Consider the following 18,449-nt stretch of genomic DNA (forward strand, 5'->3'; position numbering starts at 1 on the left):
TGTGCTGATATTATTAGATGAATGTTTAGCTCCACTTTCAGCTCTTTTGAAATCCCATTTTCATTAAGCATTATACCTAAAGTTGTTGCCTTGTTTAGAAGTATATGTTGTAGGTTAAGTAGAAATCTTGTAGAAAGTATTAGAATCCATGTTCTCATATCTATAACCCTCTCTTTATTAGCTTAACTATTGTCCAATTCTCATTAGTTGATTTGAATGATAAGTGACTCATGTTTCGGGCTAAAAAGAGCTCAATTCTCTTTTGTATTTTTGACTATATCTTTCAACATATTGTATGGATGCATATGTATTTGTAGGCTTTACTGCCCTAACCTTTGCTGAAAGATTTGGATCTAGACCAAAAATATACTTATTCAACTTTGTTGAATCAAAAATGACCTCAACATACATGGAAGATTTAAGAACAAGATGGAATACTCTCTAATTGTCTCTCTCTCTCCCTCTCTCGCATATGCATGTATAAAAGGCTAAAAATACATTTGTATGTAGGTGTACAGACACTCGTATATATGTGCAATGACCATGCACCAAACTTGTAAACTTGTATCCATACTTGCTTTGCGCAATAGCTAGAATTACCTCTATATTATCCTTGGATGTCACAATTACTAAGTCTAAGTGCATCCAAGCATTACAAAAAAACCCTTAGTATTAATAATATACATAGATGAAGTAGAGCCTAAAACCAAAGTTTGTTCTAGAGATTGCGCCAATGCGAACAAAAAAACCAAAAATTTCATAGGGAGCCTAACCAAAATAGAGCTTTCTTTTTTGCGAGGAAACACAGGGAAATTTTCCACGTTCCAACACAACATGGTTAAGTGAAGCAAGTCCCGTTGCCACTCCTCGCCTTGGCGATGCTATAGGGGGCATGACAGTCTTTCCTCTCTTTCTTGAACCTAAAATTTTAGAAAGCCACAATGTAAATGTAAACACATTTAATAATTGACAAAGATTACTTAACTTTAGAATAACAATACCTAGCCTAACACCTGCAAACAACTCACCAGGCATTGTCATAGCTTGATGTAGCGTCACAAAGCAACCGAGGTCTTTAAATTCATATGTCGGCCACCCCCTTGGTATTCTATCAGTGTGAGATCGTCGAAACCTCTTATCCTATTTAGCTTCACCCATATGCACTAGAAACACTTAGTATATCCACAATGCACCACCTCAATAAAAACTGGAAGTAAAATCTCTATATTGGCATCATCATATAAATGCTCAATGACCCTTGCAAGCGTTCTTCTTATAATATCATGCATTGTTACTATGCGCAAGATACATTGTAGTTCCTTCTGATACTCAGTAGCTGGATAATAGCCTCAACATGGAGTAGGCATCTGCAAAAGTGGAGTAAACACTTAAACATAGTGCAAGAAATAATTAGTTACTACAGAGTACATATCAACCGAACGTGGCATAAAGGCCATTTCACATATAAGCCAAGCAATGACTATGAAGCTATCAAATTTCAATGGATACATGCTTGCAAAAAGCAAGCATACCATTGCACCCTAAAAAAAACACATATTTGCATGCATCCTTGCAAGAAAGCAATACACCTTACTGCATCTTCTGAAGCACATCCTTGTATACAATGTTCGTTGTGACATTCATAATGCTCCCATTTTCATCTAGCAAGACTCTCACACCACATGAGGATTTCACCCTTGAAAATGCAACATACAATTGTCCATGTGTAAATATCAGTGTCTTCAAGTAAAGACCAACAACAGACAAAGTCTGGCCTTGCGACTTATTGATGGTCATAGCAAATGCCAATCGAATAGGAAATTGCTTTCGTCTCATAGTAAATGGAAATTGCAAAGTGCTAGGAATAAAAGTGATCCTAGGAATGAAAACTCATTCCCATGCATTTGTTCCTGTTATTATCTCAGCATTTATCACCTTTTTATTGAATGCCTTACATATCAATCGTGTACCATTACATAAACCTTTTCCTGGATTTAAGTTCCTAAGTAGAATAATGGGTGCATTCGTCTTTAGCAACAATAGATGGGGAGGAAACCCACCTCCAAGATCTAGTGTAATTAAATACTCTACAGAGTACAAAAATGAGCTAACATCTGTCTTTGCAATCGAATCCACACTATAGTACTGTATAACCTCTCCATGCATCAATTGCAATGCATGATGATTCAAAGAGGCCACCTCCGTATTCCGTGTTGCAAGTATAGCAGACTCGCTGAAATATGCTCCAAAGTTTATCACAGTGGATACTTCATTGTACACATTATCAACCAAGGTTTCAACAGAGTGTCCTTTTAATACCATGCTAGATGGAATATGTAACTTATCACAATTCTCTGTAATTCCCACTCCATCCCCTATCCCTTGAATCCAACCAATAAACCCATTATCGATTACATCACCAACGGTTGACATTTGCATATTCCCAGACAACCTTAGCACCTTAGCACACTGCCATAAATGAGAGTAACATAGTGTTGCATTAACAATATCTTCATGGGAGCCCTTTATGATGATAGGAAGGATTTGTCTAAAATCACCTCCAAGTAAAGTAACCTTTCCACCAAATGGTTTATCACAACTCATAATATCCCTTAAAGTTCTATCAAGTGCCTCGAAAACATACCTATGCATCATCGGAGCCTCATCCCATAAAATAAGACTCGACCATCTCAATAGTTGAGCAAGATCGCTCTGAACAGGAATATTACAAGGTGATCGATTACTTAGATCTAATGGAATTTTAAACCTCGAGTGAGCAGTACGACCACCCTGTAGAAGCAAAGTAGCAATGCCAGATGATGTCGTTGCCAATGCTATATGATGATCACTGCGTAGCCTAACAAGCAAACACTTATAAAGAAATGTCTTCCCAGACCCACCAGGACCATCCAAAAAAGAAACATTCCTAGAGTTTGCACCAATAGCATCCATAACTGCAGTATATGCAACTCTTTGTCCATCATTCAACATTGCCTCCATAGAAAGATAAACTCTATGTTGCTCTAGTATATCATATGCATATTCATCTTCTAAAGGAGGGTTAGCACACAACTGAGAATCCGTTTGATGAGGCTCTGGCAATCCATCAAAGTCAGACAATCTTTGCCCATGCTACCGCAAAATGTCCTGAAGATGCAATAAAGCCTTGTTTGATGCCTCTTGGTGCAGATTTGCAGAAGATACATGTGTATGCTCCAACTGCAATTTATACAAAATATCCTCTACCACTAGTGCCATAAACCTATCCCAAAGCTGACCAGACTAAGCAGGCTCACAAAAGACCAACATTCCAGCAAACAAAGCACGTAACTAGGCACCAATCTACATAGAGGTAGCTTCTCCCAAGCACATTGCACACTCTTCATCACCCTCTAACACGCCCTTTGCAATGCAAGCTTCCTTAAAAGTATTGTACATCACATTGCCAATAGTATGCAAATCCTTAAAAGACGTACATCCGCAAGACACTGTTAAGAGCATTCGCAGGTAATAATGCTCAGCACATGTAGGCGGCACAAAGTATATTCAACCACATGTATTTCCAAGCTTTCTCTTTGTCCACACCTTTCGCTGTGCATTCCACACCCAATACACTGGGAAGTTTTGATAGCGAATAGCTTGAGCCTCTAGATGAACATGATTGCATGCAAACCACTCTTAGAGAGTGGTTTTCTTAACATCTTCATTTTACATAACATCTAATATATTGTATGTATCTCGAAACACCACACAATTCTCACCAGGCAAGTGTACTTTCAACCGAGGCTTCTCATTGTGCAATGCATAGTCATATATCCGCCAACACGCTTCTGAAGCAGAGACATACCGTGCATCTAAATAACTCTCGATCTCATCTACTTCACAAATGCTCATACCATTCAACTTTGAGCTTCCAACAGAAAACTTAATGGTTGCATGATCATGTCCCTTGTATATATACTTATACAAATACTTAACAGCTACCCCACTGTTAAGCATACCTCAACATTTATATGTGCATTGTATTTCTTACTTAAGTAAGGATTGTATGAAACAATCCATCGATTATCAATAGTATTATCCTTTATTGTGACTGTGTTTCCGTCATCCCGTCTTCTATAAATAGGATAGCCAAAGCTATCAACAGTTGTCACATTCACAAACCTCCGAGGAAAGTTTTTAGTGCATCGACCATCACGCATGCAAGGGCTCTTGGGATTCAACGCACTGCAACGACCATGGACATTGCACTTTGAGACAGTTTCAAATAGAGTTGAAAACCTTGCTTTATTAGGAAACTCAGCACAAACAAACCTATCATAATGGCATGCTTTAGAGGGTTTAAAAGGGTGCTCCAAAATCAACAAAGTATGAGAATGTGGCAACCCTCACTTTTGAAACTCAATCACACTAACATAGCCTACAACATTTCCAAACAAATTCCTTTTCAACAATGTATGCATCATATCAGCATGCTTTTTATGAAAGACTTGAGCAGTCAAAGCAAGACGATCATAAGCAGTCTGTCCTGGCAACCAAGCATTAGTTATCTCTGACCACTTTGGATTACATTGTCATTGTTATAAAGAGATTTGGTTTTCCCTTACTCCACACTATAGCCATAGCATCTTGATACAACTGATACATGTGCCTTGGCCCACTAGTAAAAGAAGATGGCAAAACCACCCTTTTACCAACAGAGGCACCAATAACCTGTACTGGCCCATTATCCACCAATCCCATCATATCTACCAAGCCTTTATAAACTTCTGAGAGTAAAACTAATTGATTTTGATGACATCAAGCCAACCTACATTGCTCTACACCACAATAAGCATCAACAATAAATTGTTGCAACAATTGACCACCACGCAACATGCAAACCTCAGTGTCCTCACAGACTTGTAGTCGAAATGCATAAAATTGCATTTGAGTAACACAATCCTTATTAGACAATCCACGTACATTAACTAGAATATTAACATTACTATAAGGCACATTTACATGCCAACCATCATCACCCATAGGAAAAAGAAGAACATATAGCATTGGCATATATGCCCTGTGCAAGTGTGGGAGCTTTCGCTCAACCGCCAAGACTCACGGACCGCTTATTGTTTCAAGCGTTCCAAGCTGAGCACTAATGGCTACCTCTCACATAACCGATGCGCCATCCATATCTACAGGTGTAGTGAGCTTACCTCCGTGCCGTTCGAGTTACCTCCTCTCCCGCGCACTCTGGTAGCTCCATGATCCAAGTGCAAGCTTCAGGCAAGCTCGATCCTCCCGCTCCAAGCTCCAAGCTCCAAGCTCCATTGCCGCAAGCAAGACAAGAGAAGAGAAGAGAAGAGAAGAAGAGAGGAGAAGAAGGAGAGCTTCTCCACCCCACGGTCCCTCACCCTCACACACTCACTACTCTCACACTCCCTCTCTCAAGCACAAGCTCAAGCAAGCAAGAAGAAGAAGAAGAAGAAGAAGAAGAAGAAGAGGAGAGCTACTTTTGGCCACACACAAGAATGAGCTTCTCATTCACTTTTCAACTTTATATACAAAACCCTAAATCCCTTTTGGGCGGTCCTCCCCGTTTCCCCTTTTTTACATGGCTGGCCATAGCCTAGGCCCTTTTCCCATTGTCCTTCTATCTTCCTAGCTTCCTTTCCACCGCCCACGTCTACATTTACAAATTGCACGGGTGAGAGCCCCGGCGCTCCTTGAATTAAACCGCGGTGCGCTTGCGCTCTTTTACACAAGCTTTGTCTTGCGCTTTTCCTGGTGCGCCTTTGCCTTCCATTTCTCTCACCTTGGCCTTTGTCTTTGTCTTTGTCTTTTATTTTGGCTTTCCGGATTTTCCACTCGCTGGCACTCTTTTACAAGATTTCAGGGTGCGCCTTTGTATTTTAAAATGCACCTTTCCCCTTTTGCAGCTGCCTTGGACTTTTAAGGTTGCCCTTGTGCTTTTGGCCTTTTCTCCTCTTCTTTCTTCATTCGAGCTACCTCTTTTCTGCCTTTGCCCTGCATCTTTTTTATTTCCTTTTGCTTTCTTCGTGTTCGGGTTAACATTACCCCCCTCCTAGACGAGTGCCAGTCCCATGGCACTCTTCGTCGAAGGTAGCATGCGTAGCTTGCACCGAAGACGTGGGTGGAAGGGACTGTTGTGGCTTGCCTTGGTGGAGTTCTAATGTTGGTGCGGATGAAGGTTGTTGGTGGCACTTTGCTATTTTGATTGACTGGTGTTATTTGGAATGGTCACTCAGAGCTGGCATGGGTGTTGGTGTTCTTGGGATGCTCATGGTGGATTCTGCTCGTGATGGTTCTCTGGTGGTCTAGCATGATGAAGTAAAGGACAAGAGTTCAGAGTTGAGTATTGATGTAGAGGTGACGGCGCTTTCATTGGAGTCTTTAATACATGCGATTGGAAAACTTCTCATGTGGTCTCTCCCTAAGGGGTAGTGCTAGTCTTCTTGTTGTGCACAAGACATAGTGCAATTAGTTTGGAAGACAGGTCGAACTCTAAGCAAGCTGAGAGTATTGCCCTGCACTTGAGGACCCAAACTGTGTATATACTTCGGTGCAGATATTATGTAAGTGCTCGTGCATACTTAGATATTACGTAGATAGAAGATCGTGGGCTAGTTTCTCGTAACAATGTGCGGATGAAGCAAAGTTGTCCATGTTGAGAAGAAGTACACATGAAGGTATATGAGACATCCTTTGCATTGTGACTGCGCGACGTAGCATAATTGAATACAGGGACACCGCACTTTCAGTAACTGGAAGTTATTGGACTTACTTGATGAGGATGGTGTACTTTTCATGGCCAATCGTGCGGTGCTTACCACAATTGATTGCAATGGTATTAAGGCAGAGTGCAAGAGGGAATTGTGCAAGTGGGTCAGGGTGACAGGTCTAACCATAGGCGAGACAAGCTCCCTAGGTATGTCCTACCCTTGATGTGCCTTGAACAATTGTGGGTGATGCTAAAGGGCTAGGGGACTATGTACGGAGACAGTCGACCAAGGTCACTGGATGTACCTAATTTGAGGACCCCTAGGTGCTGTGCTGTGATCGTGGGTGCTTCTTATCTTTTCGTTCGTTTCTTTTTTTATTTTCTTTTTCTAATTTATTTTTTATTTCTTTTTCTTGTGCCTTTTTCTTTGTTTCTTTTTTTCTCTTTTCTTTTCTCCTCTTTTTTTTTTGGACTTGTCTGAGTACAACCATTGCAATATGTTGAGGCTATCAGCCTTCCAATGGGTTGGAAAATGTCAAGCTTCGAAGGCTCAGGAAATGGATATTACAGTGATGATTGTGCCCTAGCCTCGTTGTTAGAAAAGCAGTTGTTGAGATGGGGAGATACACTTGAGACATTGCAAACCTCCTTGCGACACATGTGATGTTGTACAATTGAGGTAACGACTGCCATGAGCCAACTATAGAGCTTGACCCAGAAAGAGAGTGTAGCCCATGAATATGCTTTGGGCCATGCGATGTGGGCGGTCAACAAGGGTGATTTTTTCTTTTGACAGGGTGGCTTTGTCGTGGCTCTTTGTGGGGTCGATGGTCTTGCGGTGATCGGGGCATTGAACACTTTTGCACAAAGACCTGTATCATCCTGCATCCACTTGTCACCTTGTGAGAGTATATGCTCGCTTGCGTTAAGTACATTGAACCAATGCAATCATGTTAAGATATAATTTTCCAGAATGCTATGATGTCTATCACATTACTTGTTAATGTCGCATACATTAACGGTAGGTAAAGGAAGTGTGTACAAGTGGGGATCTTGCCCCTTTACTCATCAAAAAACAAAAAGTTATGGCATGTTGACTTGTCAAGCTACTTGTACATCATAGGGGCTTATTCGATAGATACTAGGCGGGGTGAGTCCGGTTGGCTAGACGACTGGGGCGGTGCTGGTGCGAGGCTCCCGTGAGGTTGGGCAGGAAACATGTTGGCCGGGACATGAATGGTATAGTCCCGGGCTGCGACCGTTTCCAAAATGCCTTTAAACAGTTCATTAAATTCTTCCCTGTCTCGAGCTGCCCTTTCTGCCTTTGAGCACTTAGTGCCTAATCGTCCGTTGGGTGTTTGCGTAACTAGTGTTACCACTTCTTGCATGCTTCTTTGAGATTCTACTCCCCAGGCCCGGGGATTCTTTGGCCTACGTCCGGGACGGTGTTGCATAGGCCTTCGTTTCTTCGCATATCGTTTGAGGGTGGGCACGTAGCGCATCGGCGAAGGGATGTGTGCTGCATGTTTCCGTCAGCACAGCGGAGAGCGTCCTTGCAAGCCAGCTATCCTAGGCTCTCCATGTTTTCCTCGTAGGGGGACCTGCAAGGTGCGAACCAAGGGTTAGGCCTTGATACAGGATATTGTTTGCATGGAAGGAACTTTAGTGTGGTTTATCAAGCACATATAACAAGAAGGGGAGGGTTGAGGCATGCAATATTTGTTGTAGAGGGATGGCCCCCATGATGATGTTTGTTTTGCCTCCAACCATTAGCAGATATTGGCTTATGCTACATTGTGTGGACTGGTTGCCATGGAGTGGGACACGGCACATCCTCGAAAGGATAGACCAAAAAGGGAAGAAGGTGTATAGAAAGGGACTACACCCTGTCTACACCATCAGAGTTGTTGGTCAAGGCTTCCTATGGCGGTAATGTGGGTTGCATGCCCTTCACTTGGAGGTGGGGATGGTCACACGGCTTTTAAATGCATGATGAGAGGAGGACTTGAGGAGCTTAGCCTGTCAGACCCAACTCTTCTCCCTGCGCTTGACTATCATTGCTTGTGTGTGTTGACATTGTTTATACATGGTGACACAAAAATCAGTGTTTATTTATATACATATTTATGAATCCATGTCACTTCACGAGGATAAGAACCAATTGTAGAACTCGAGGTTGTACTGGAGCGTGGCACATGCATCCAGCACTCATGGCAGCTTACTTAGTACCGATAGATATTTTGCCACATCGAGCAACATGGACCCTTGTTCGAGTCTACTGGCAACATGTAACTCCTCCTTAGTGAGAACCTTATCAAACAGAGAGTTTTCTTGGCTAGGTTTAGCCAAGTCCATACCCCGAATGGCAGTCAGCACTCGAAGGGAAGTTGGTGCCACATACGTTGGGTCCCTTTGGGATCGCCATTTGGCCAATCGCTCCTCAGAGAGTGTCATGATCTGAGCCCCTAGTTTGGCCATTACAACACGGTTCTCACACCAACGCTGTTCAAATTAACTTCAGCCCTCTGTTAGTCGCTTTAGTTGCTCTATCTCTAAGAGATTTGGTTGGCAGAGCACATCATTGAACATGACAGTTAAGCGCAGTTCGTCGGCTTCCTCATTAGAGATGAGTCGCATGCGTTCATGCAGGAGCTTATCATAGTGCTCGTTAAGATGTTCTTGCTCTTCCCAGGATAGAGGAAAGGGCAAGTAATCTCCAAGCTGCTCCTTGGGGATTGTGCCCACGTCCGCAAGGATGTAAACTCGTGCGAACACCTTGAGCTTAGCATCCAACTCAACTAAGCATTCTGCGATACTTCTATGTTCAACGAAGGCTTGCTCGGTTGCCATCTCATGCAAGGTTCTAGGAGTTTGTCTAGGCTTTAGCATAGCTGGGGGTTCAAGCCCATATGAGCAAGATTGGTCAACGCTAGGATTGCGCATGCTCTTGGGGTTTCCATGTTTCTCTTGAGGCTTCGTTAATGCGTCATGGTTCTCCTCGGGTGTGACTGGTGTGAATTCGTCATCCCGTCGTGACAGTGTTGTATCCACTCTTGATTGGTCGATGTGAGTTCTATTGTCGGTGGATTGAGTGTTGAAAGCAACTGTTGATGGCAACAACTGCTTTGATTTTTCAGAGCACATGGATGTGTCTGAGGTTTCACCGCTATTAGGAGAGATATCAATGGATTCACGGGTGGATGGGCTTGATGCTTCATTCCCCAGCTTTCCAATGCACTTGGTCTCAACGTTCTTGGGGTCCATAACCACCTGTAGCTGCTGTTGTTTTCGATGTTTTCTCCTCTTTTTCTTGGTCAATGAAGGTGCATCTCCCAACGACTCAGGACCCTAGACTAGGTCAACCGTTGATGTGCTTGGTTGGGCCTCAGCATTCTCTTTCTCTAGTGTGTCCTTACGGGACATGGCTGTGGCTTGCAGAATAGCCTTGCCAGGTTGTGAGAGCACAACTACCTCCCTTTTCGGAGAGTCTAGCTCTTCAGCCAACTCCCTTGTGTTTAACTCCTTCAACCTAGGCTTTAGGCACTTTGAAAGTGCTAGAGTTGTCAAGGAAGTTGGTTGCGACACCTCCTCCACAGGTAAACTACTAAGGACACATTCCACAAGGGGCATTGTCACGGCCAAGGGCTGTGACTGCTGTGATCCCTGATTGGAAGTAGTAGCAGCTAGTTTAGTGGGCTGGCTATCCTTGGTGGATTGCGATGTCAAGTCCCTAGGGCGATCGGAAGTGGTCATGTCTTTTGTTGCCCTTTGAGCACTCATCGGTTGAGAGCTATAGATGGCGTCATGTCCCACCTCTTGGATATTTGGAAGCTTAGATGGAGATAGAGATTGGAATTGAGCAGTTTCCCTTGACAACCACTGTAGTGCTTCCTGTGTCTGTTTGGGAAAAGAGGGCATAGGAGATCTAGGACTCATAGGTGGACGTGGCACTAGCTGAATGATTTTCTCAAGGCTATTACGATTATGCCATTTGCTTTGTTGAGCGACTAGCCTTGCCATGAGCAATGTTGTGCCTATGATGCTTGTTCTCCCCTTGGGAAATCAAAGGCTCTTTAGGCACTAATGACTTTTGTGCATGCTCAATGGCTACATATGACAGCTGTCTATTTAGCATGCTAAGCTAAGGCTCTTGCTTTCGAACACTCATGTCTGGTTTCTTGCCTTGAGACCTAGATTTTCTCTTAGATTTCCTCCTGTGCTTCGTTGCTTTTGATGCACTCTGGCCCTCAGCTGATAGAGGTGGTTTAGTAGGGGATTTTGGTACCCAAATCCATTGATTACCTGCATAATACCCTTGAGCACATAGCAACTCTTTGGATATCCATCGTGGCGTTGTGCTGCCCCTCCATCGATGCCTGCGTCTATAAGGCTTGGGCTTCTTTTGGGGTCTTCTACGATATTTGTAAGTCCAAAGCCCATCCTTCGGCATTGTCTCTTGACCTTCTTATTTCAGGCATGGCCTTACTCACTGGTTCTCGTTGTTCGACCTGTGCTTATATTAGTTTTTCCAACAAGTCCTTGCTCTCGTTAGTAGGCTTGACTGTTACGTCAGTCCGAGTGGTCCGAGTGGTCTAAGTCCGAGTGGTTCGAGTCCCAAAATCGGATGGGTTGGTCCGAGGATGTTCGATTCTCAAAATCAGACGTCCGATTTTGAGACTCGGACACTGAATTGGGTGTCCGATTCCGTCGACCTGAACGCACTTTCGAGCATGAAATCGTCCAAAATCTTAAGGTATTGCTTATTGTAAGCTACAAGATTCCACATGAATGATGCTAGAGTGATGGGGAAGAGATCTATATACCTGGGATAGCCAATAAACACCAAAATGCAAATCAGCAAACGAATCAAACCCTCATGCCTTGTTATGACAGCAAAAACCCTGATGCTTGTTTTTCTTCTTCTTCTTTGTTTTTTCCTACCCTAATGCACCCAAATCACAAAGTAAATACCTACACTATTCCACAAGAAAGCAAAAAACCTACTTGCCAAGGAGATCGAATACCATCTTCAACCCCCTCGCTTCCTACCTATCTCAAGCACCGGTTCGGGAAAACCCTTACTTTGATGCTCGATTCAAAGCATGCAAGTGCTCAAGGCTTGAATCCATTGGTTCCGGCAACGGAACCAAAATGTGGGAGCTTTCGCTCAACCGCCAAGACCCAGGGACCGCTTATTGTTTCAAGCATTCCAAGCCGAGCACTAATGGCTACCTCTCACACAACCGACGCGGCATCCATATCTATAGGTGTAGTGAGCTTACCTCCGTGCTGTTCGAGTTACCTCCTCTCCCGCGCACTCCAATAGCTCCACGATCCAAGTGCAAGCTTCAAGCAAGCTCGATCCTCCCACTCCAAGCTCCAAGCTCCATTGCCGCGAGCAAGAGAAGAGAAGAGAAGAGAAGAGAAGAAGAGAGGAGAAGATGGAGAGCTTCTCCACCCCACGGTCCCTCACCCTCACACGCTCACTCCCTCACACTCTCACACTCCCTCTCTCAAGCACAAGCTCAAGCAAGCAAGCAAGAAGAAGAAGAAGAAGAAGAAGAAGAAGAAGAAGAAGAAGAAGAGGAGAGCTACTTTTGGCCACACACAAGAATGAGCTTCTCATTCACTTTTCAACTTTATATACAAAACCCTAAATCCCTTTTGGGCGGTCCTCCCCTTTTCCCCTTTTTTACATGGCCGGCCATAGCTTAGGTCCTTTTTCCCATTGATCTTCTATCTTCCTAGCTTCCTTTCCACCACCCGTGTCTACATTTACAAATTGCACAAGTGAGAGCCCGGCGCTTCTTGAATTAAACCGCGGTGTGCTTGCACTCTTTTACATAAGCTTTGTCTTGCGCTTTTCCTGGTGCGCCTTTGCCTTCCATTTCTCTCGCCTTGGCCTTTGTCTTTGTCTTTGTCTTTTATTTTGGATTTCCGGCTTTTCCACTGCCTGGCACTCTTTTACAAGATTTCAAGGTGTGCCTTTGTATTTTAAAATGCATCTTTCCCCTTTTGCAGCTGCCTTGGACTTTTAAGGTTGCCCTTGTGCTTTTGGCCTTTTCTCCTCTTCCTTCTTCAGTCAAGCTACCTCTTTTCCGCCTTTGCCCTGCATCTTTTTTATTTCCTTTTGGTTTCTTCGTGTTCGGGTTAACAGTAAGTTAGAAATAGCAATACATCATCAATCTCGACTATAAACATGTATATCTCGATGATTGAGACTATTCTCATCGCCTTGTCCTGGCATGATAGCTGCAACTTCAGTTGCCACTGGAGCTGAGTATTGCCTGTTAGCCTGCTGAATGCCAAAAATAGTCATTCTTAAATCATGCAAGGGATTGTTTTGCAGTTGCATATCCATGGATCTAAAAGCTTGCGCATATACATTGTATTGATGCATCATAAACTGAAGCTCTCCAAGTAAATTTGGCAATAAATTAGGCATTACACCCAATCGATTAGATAACTCATGCTCAGTATCATAAACATAAAATTGTGCAAATCTTGGTCATTCTTGTTGTTGCACATTAGGAAGCAGAGGGCCTATACGATGATAAATGGAGCCATGCACTCTAAAGGTATAACAATTCCCCGCAACAGATAAAAACTCATCAACATTGGCACCAAGTGACACAAATGCAAGAGTACTATTATATGCCCGTATATTATTCTTAAATACTCTACTTTGAGGATGTATATCATGCAACAAATCATGCAATGGCTGCGGTGGATATTGCAACGGTGGCAACATTACTTTTCCATTCCAACAACAATGTTTACAAAAAAAAAACCGATCCTTGCACTTGAGTCTCACATCTCCACAATTTAGCCGAACATCGCTCACACATCTCAGAATGACTTCCCATGGAATGCACAATTGGGTCTTGAAATAGCAATATTGTAGTTGCAGGATGAATATCCATTGCAAGCACAGCATGCAAAATGGAGCAAAAACCTTCATTTTGAGGGCTAAAGGTTGGGACCATTATTGACAGGTGACTCATTAATCACAGGATTTCCTAGATTTTGAGTATTTTCAATATTGCAATTATAATTCATAGCAAAAGCAAATTGTTGCTCAATCAATTCACCCCATCTAGAACCCCCATGCGAGAAGGCATACTTTGCATACTATGGAAGGCACTTTGAACTCCCTCATGGATCACACTATCATGATCTAGAGCTTCTCTCTGTGAAATGTTTTGGCACCCAACCATAGCAAAATACCTCTTTGTGCCCCCTTTGACCATGTTTTGTTCGTAGCTGAATCATTTGAGTCCTAAGCCTAGCAACTTGTCGTCGTCTATGGCACGTAGAGTAAGTCTATGCCTATGAATACGTAACATATAATCTCTGCTAGTTGACCGATGTGAAAATCCCATATTGATTGGATTCTCACAAAGCCTGCATGCCAAGAGAGACCATGCATTCTTTAAAAAAAAGACTTGATTGGGGTTAGTATTTTCCAAAAGACTTAAAAGTAGAACCAATCTAGAATCACATAATTCAAAACACTGTAGTAATTTATTTAAATCAATAAAATATTACGTGCAAGGAACGCTAGTACTCAAAATAAACTTTATATACATTTATATTCCATATATCATTAGATATCTTATCCAAAGAGAGACAAAGAAAATTTCCATCTAACCAAAGTGATCCCCCAAGTTTTCTCTCTAGATTGCAAGATAATAAGTTTTTCCTATAAACCTCAAGAGAGAGAGAGAAGGAGAGAGAGGGAAGGAGGGACGAAGAGACATGAACATTCAAATCTAATCAAATATTATGATTAGACCAAATACCAAGATCAAATATTACTCTCATACGCATCACATTGCAAAAATCAACAAAGTTCTATTTACATTGCAATGCCAGTACTTAGCAGAGACTTCATGAAGATTTAAGAACTACCTTTGCCATGACAAAAATAACAGCAGAGTTATCTCTTCACAAATTGCAAGAGGTTTCACAAAAATGAAGCATATATCACCGTAAGAGAGAGGAAGGGAGGGAGGGAGACATGAACATTTAAATGTAAAAAATCAATTAAGTTTTCTCTCTAGACTGCAAGACAATAAGTTTTCCCTTTAAACCTTGAGAGAGAGAGAGAAGGAAAGGGAGAGAGGGAGAGAGGGAGAGAGGGAGGGAGAGACATGAACATTCACATTTAATCAAATCAAATATTATAATTAGACCAAACACCAAGATAAAATATTACTCTCGTATGCATCACATTGCAAAAATCAACAAAGTTCTATCTACATTGCAAGAGACAATGCCTCTTCCTACAGACGAAACCTCAAGAAAGAAGTATCACATCACATTGCAAGCACCCAATACATTTTACTTAGTTTAGCTTCGCTACATTAAAACCAATGTAGGCCCCATAAAAAGGAACCACACATCACTACAAAAAAGGGGTGGCCCAAGCACTATAAAACAATATGGAACCAATGATAAGCTTGATCCTGAGCAAGTCCTCCCCCTTAGTTGTGACCATTCATTTGACGAATCAATTGTTGTACTAAGGCATTAAACCTATTAACATTCATTTGAAACTGCAAGAATGGTAGTCGACAACCTCTCTGGCAAATCACAAGCTCATGGTTATCTCCAAGCCCCCAAAATGATGCCCACATATCATTCACCAATAAATTCATCAACTTGCTTGTCTCAGAAACAATTGTCGAAAGTTCCCTTACTTTAGCACCCAAACCACTCGAGACTTGTTGAAGAACACACAACACTATATAAACCCTTAGCCCGTTCATGTAGCTTTGCGGAGTAAATAGCAAGTGCATGATCAACACGTGTGCATAAACTCATATGCAATTCCATCAATTCATTCATCTTTGCCTCGAGACGTTTAAAGTCTAAAGAATTTGAAGCAGCCTCTGTGTTCCTTCGAACCCTTGCTGTTCTTGCAGATTTAGCAACACATGTTCCTTGTTGTCTTGCCACTTCTTTCATTTTTCGCACACTAACTTTACTAACTCTATTAGACTCCACATTTTGATTGCAAAAACATATATAAATATACAAATGATTATCTCCAAAAAAAGGATACAACACCTAGTCATAAATACAATTAGAGCTATCTTCCATACCCATGCGAACGGCTCCAAGCAGGCAAGCGTCGAAGAGACGATGTTGTGGCCGTTTTCTTTAATTCCATTGAATCAGATGCATTCAATGGCATTGAATGTACTATGTTTGGAACATCATCCATGGCATTGCTTTGTTCCATGATGGCTACACGAAACTTTCAAGAGATTATAAGAGTTCCAATAGAGAAATCTCAACTCTCTCTCTCTCTCTCTCTCTCTCTCTCTCTCTCTCCTCTCTCTCTCTCTCTCTCTCTCTCTCCCTCCAAGCCTTGCCAATGGATGTTCATTCGTCTACATCTGCACATAGGGCTTGCTAGAGGGTCAAAGGTGATGTAGATCCAAAGGTGTTCGACGCTCCAATTGAAAGAATACCAAGGCGAAAGACGGAAAAAGAAACCATTAAAATGGCTCTAAAAAAATTTTGTAATCTAAAAGAGATAAAAAACATATTTCAAAATGTAGACTTCCATCAATCTAATAAGGCAAATAAGAAGTCTTGTTGAGGTTATACATACACTAAGGAAACTATAGATCCGAGGATGTGCTTATGTGGTGATTCTTTTAAGTTAACATTGCCAAAAACCTATCAAGATAAACTTTAAATGAAGCAAGTTACGCATCAAGGGCAATGTTCTCCAATGTAAGGGGATGAGCCTATATGGCGATTCATCTAGGTCAACATCGCCGAGAACCTATTAAGACTCACTTTCAAAGAAGTAAGTTGCACATCAAGGGCAATGTTCCTAGGTGTGACTGAGCTCTCATTCTTACGAGTAATTAACTCACATACTCCATCCTTTATACGACCTGCACTATCAATAAAATCTTTCATCTTCTCATCACGTTCATCCAAGGGTCCAGCATGTGGCCAATATTTTCGAACATGGTCATATATCTCCCCTATATAGCCCTTGATTTCTTCCAACTCATCATGTATCCCCACTCCATCACCAAGGTTCCCTTCATATTTCTCCCCCAGCATTCTCTCAATCCTCTCCAGACGGCTACCAATGTTCTCACTAAGAGGAATCGAAGCTCTTTGATGTCGAAATAATGTCTTCACTTGCTTCTCAATCCCGTCCAAACGACGAATGATTCTCAAGAACCCAATAAAGCAACATATCCTTGAACATGCTTGAGCGTACGACGAATTGCCTTCCTCCTTGTAATGTCTTTCACCTTGCACATACCCATTTGTTCGCTAGGAATTCATTGTACAACATTTGATGCAGACACATCCTTTTTTGCTACAAAAGCCTCCATGCTATGCAAAACACATGCATTAACATTAAGGTGCATATCAACTATCCTTAAAATTTAGAAATAGTGAAAAATCCTAAACAGCATTAAATTAGCCTTTCAATACATCAAATTTGAAACACATGTGATTTACACCGTGTGATCGATCACGATAAGATTTACTACAGCAAGCATCACTTGGAGTGAGGTTCCAATCAGTTTATCCCACACATAGGACTCAAGTGGATCCTTCAGTAACTCACATACAGCTAATACAAGCAAATTCACATGGCTTCCTAGTAGGCCAGAGATTAGAGTTATTGTCACAATGGATGTATTCATTTGAATATCCCTATGAATACATCTCTCATGATGCAAAACCCCTCTCTTAGTCTCTTGTCTTTGTTCACAACCCATGGACAAATTCAAAGTTCTCTATAATTATACCCACCTCACAAATTGTAGTGAGCAAAGTCGAGGATGGAACTTTTAATGTACATAATGTGATAACAACCAATGAGTTGGGCTTTTAATTGGAATGAGGTTTTTTCCCCAAACAAAGAGGATCGATCACGATAAGATTTACTACAGCAAACATCACTTGGAGCGAGGTTCCAATCTGTTTATCCCACACGTAAGACTCGAGTGGATCCTTCACTAACTCACATACAAGCATTTCAAGCAAATTCACATGGCAAAGTAAATGATTGATCTATCTCTCAATAATGAAAGTCATAAATAAATAGTATTATCACTTAGCCCCTGGTAAATAATGAAAGTCATAAATAAATAGTATTATCACTTAGCCCCTGGTACATTGAATGCTATAAGATGGACCCCTATAGTCCAAGGGTGTGCACTACACAATATCCTTCCCTAGAAAAGCACTACATAATAATCCATGAAGAACATAAGTATAGAAATTTGTAGTCCCTACATTAGAGTTCAAGAGATATGGCTCCATCCTGATACCTATAGGGGTTGATAATGTAACACATATCTTAAAATGAATATAGAAGATAATAAAATAAACATAAATTTAAATCCCCATATTGTTGATATCTTGCACTCCATGTCTTAAAATGCATATCTCAATCTTAAAATGATTATTCTAATATAATGTACATCCTCATATTTTGAAGTGTGTAGACAGGTGTTCTCTATATAAATCCAACATTGAAAACTCCACTATTTCAAAAGCTGAGAGAGAGACACACGCACACATACAAACACAATGTTTGCCTATAGAACCAAATTATTACACAAACTCAAATCAAAATATGAAAAAAATTTGCATCCTACATGAGACCCTGAGAGAGAGAGAGAGAGAGAGAGAGAGAGAGAGAGAGAGAGAGAGAGAGAGAGAGAGAGAGAGA

General features: G+C 41.7%; 1 protein-coding gene across 1 annotated transcript; it reads right to left on the reverse strand.

Moving 5' to 3' along the window:
* Nucleotides 1-1,890: 1,890 nt before the first annotated feature.
* Nucleotides 1,891-4,202, reverse strand: LOC148017599 (uncharacterized). Its single transcript, XM_087662767.1, has 5 exons — nucleotides 4,002-4,202; nucleotides 3,762-3,903; nucleotides 2,575-3,095; nucleotides 2,394-2,469; nucleotides 1,891-2,309 (listed from the first exon to the last, which is right to left on the reverse strand). Exons 1-5 carry the CDS (start codon nucleotides 4,200-4,202, stop codon nucleotides 1,891-1,893), a joined length of 1,359 nt encoding a protein of 452 aa, XP_087518893.1.
* Between the last annotated feature and the right edge of the window lie 14,247 nt (nucleotides 4,203-18,449).

The sequence above is a fragment of the Lygodium microphyllum genome, chromosome 22 (assembly GCF_053477565.2).
Source record: "Lygodium microphyllum isolate KBCC chromosome 22, Lygodium_microphyllum_v1.1.10, whole genome shotgun sequence".
Taxonomy (NCBI): domain Eukaryota; kingdom Viridiplantae; phylum Streptophyta; class Polypodiopsida; order Schizaeales; family Lygodiaceae; genus Lygodium; species Lygodium microphyllum.